Genomic DNA, 1641 nt, shown 5'->3' with positions numbered 1-1641 from the left:
TGGGGGGGGGGGGGGGGGGATGTGACTATGTTTCATGCTACAACCTAAATATGGGCCTAAAATTTCACATGGTCCCAGGGGTAGACTGCGCCTTCAATGGCCTGCGCTATGGTCAACACTCACTGCTGATTCGCTGCCCATTGGACAGGCAGGTAACCCTACATGGAGGTAAATAAAGCATGGGTTACCATAACAATGAGGCACCAGCAGCCACCTTTCAAATACGCTGCTATGGGCAACATGCGCTGCCTCTAGCTTTAGTTATGTCCACAAAGACTTCGTGAACAGTATTTCTAGTGATAAAGACATGATAGCAACTACACACCGGGAAAAGTGTCACCACATTACAATACACGGGTGATAATACAGACACAGCTACACACAATCACACAGCACAGCGATAGGAGCCGCAATCACACTACACACATAAGCTGATCCCCTCACTGCCAACTCCTCTCTTCTCATCTTTCTCCAGCCGCTGCCACTTCCTGTTCCTTGTCGCCGCTCTTCATGATTGGCCAGTCACACGACTTCCTGCTCGCTGATTGGCCGTGCCCACCTTTTTGTGTCTGAGGGGAGAGTTCGGAAGGAGGACACCAGGGGGCGCTGCTGAGTATGCAGAGAGGCGGGAAGGGAGACGCAGAACTAGAATCGTGTGAGGAGGAGGACAAGAAGTGCTGTGAGAGGAGCCCGAGTATAGAAGGCGGGTGTGTGAGGATTGTGTGGAGGGCCGGGGAGGCTTTTTTTTTTATCACATCCAAATGCCTTGTTACTAAATCAGAACTCATTATGCATGGTGACCAAAGGTATGAGGTGCCAGGAAAACACACATACCTCCCAACTTTTTTGAGATGAAACAAAGGGGGGTGGGGGGGGGGCACTTTTCAGCACGAAGTATGTGCACAAACGACGCTTCCACTGTTACAGAGACCATGAAAAATAAAAATATTGGTTAAACTTTGTTACTTTTTAGTTTTGGATAAAGTCAAGGAGGACTGTAAGCCCCTGTCAGCTGCTTCATTCACCATCTGCGTCCCCAGTGAAGAGATTTCATTTCCTGTCTGACTCCTAGAATTAGGGTTGTCACCTTATCTTCAAGTGAAACCCGAACACTGTAGCGCCACGTGCTGCAATTTTTTTATTTTAGAGAATATAGAAAAGGGAGTAAGAAGACTGGCTACAGCAATACATTATACAGCAATGCAAAATAATATGAAGCTACATACTCTGAGGGGAATTTATCAAAAATTGGAGCAGCTGTGCACGGCAACCAATCAGCTTCTCTCAGGTGAGCTGTGCGCCTCTCAGGTGGGCTGTGCGCCTCTCAGGTGGGCTGTGAAACCTCACAGGGGTTCTAAACCCCTTTCTACACAGCATTACCCCTCTCCATCACCTGTCACAGCATTACCCCTCCACTCTCCATCACCTGTCACAGCATTACCCCCCCACTCTCCATCACCTGTCACAGCATTACTCCTCTCCATCACCTGTCACAGCATTACCCCTCTCCATCACCTGTCACAGCATTACCCCTCTCCATCACCTGTCACAGCATTACCCCTCTCCATCACCTGTCACAGCATTACCCCTCTCCATCACCTGTCACAGCATTACCCCTCTCCATCACCTGTCACAGCATTA

At 49.1% G+C, this 1641-nt stretch overlaps 1 protein-coding gene across 1 annotated transcript in view; it reads right to left on the bottom strand.

Annotated features, from left to right (window-relative positions):
- LOC108786478 (WW domain-binding protein 1-like) overlaps positions 1–521 on the bottom strand; it is a 12643-nt gene extending 12122 nt beyond the window's left edge. Inside the window, exon 1 of the mRNA XM_018555786.1 lies at positions 445–521. Coding sequence (XP_018411288.1) covers positions 445–465 — 21 coding nt within the window. The 5' untranslated portion in view covers positions 466–521. The remainder of the gene's footprint in view (positions 1–444) is intronic.
- Positions 522–1641: the final 1120 nt, after the last annotated feature.

This window comes from Nanorana parkeri, unplaced genomic scaffold (assembly GCF_000935625.1).
Source record: "Nanorana parkeri isolate BGI_ZX_2015 unplaced genomic scaffold, ASM93562v1 scaffold214, whole genome shotgun sequence".
Taxonomy (NCBI): Eukaryota; Metazoa; Chordata; class Amphibia; order Anura; family Dicroglossidae; genus Nanorana; species Nanorana parkeri.
This window is presented reverse-complemented; position numbering and strand designations above follow the sequence as displayed.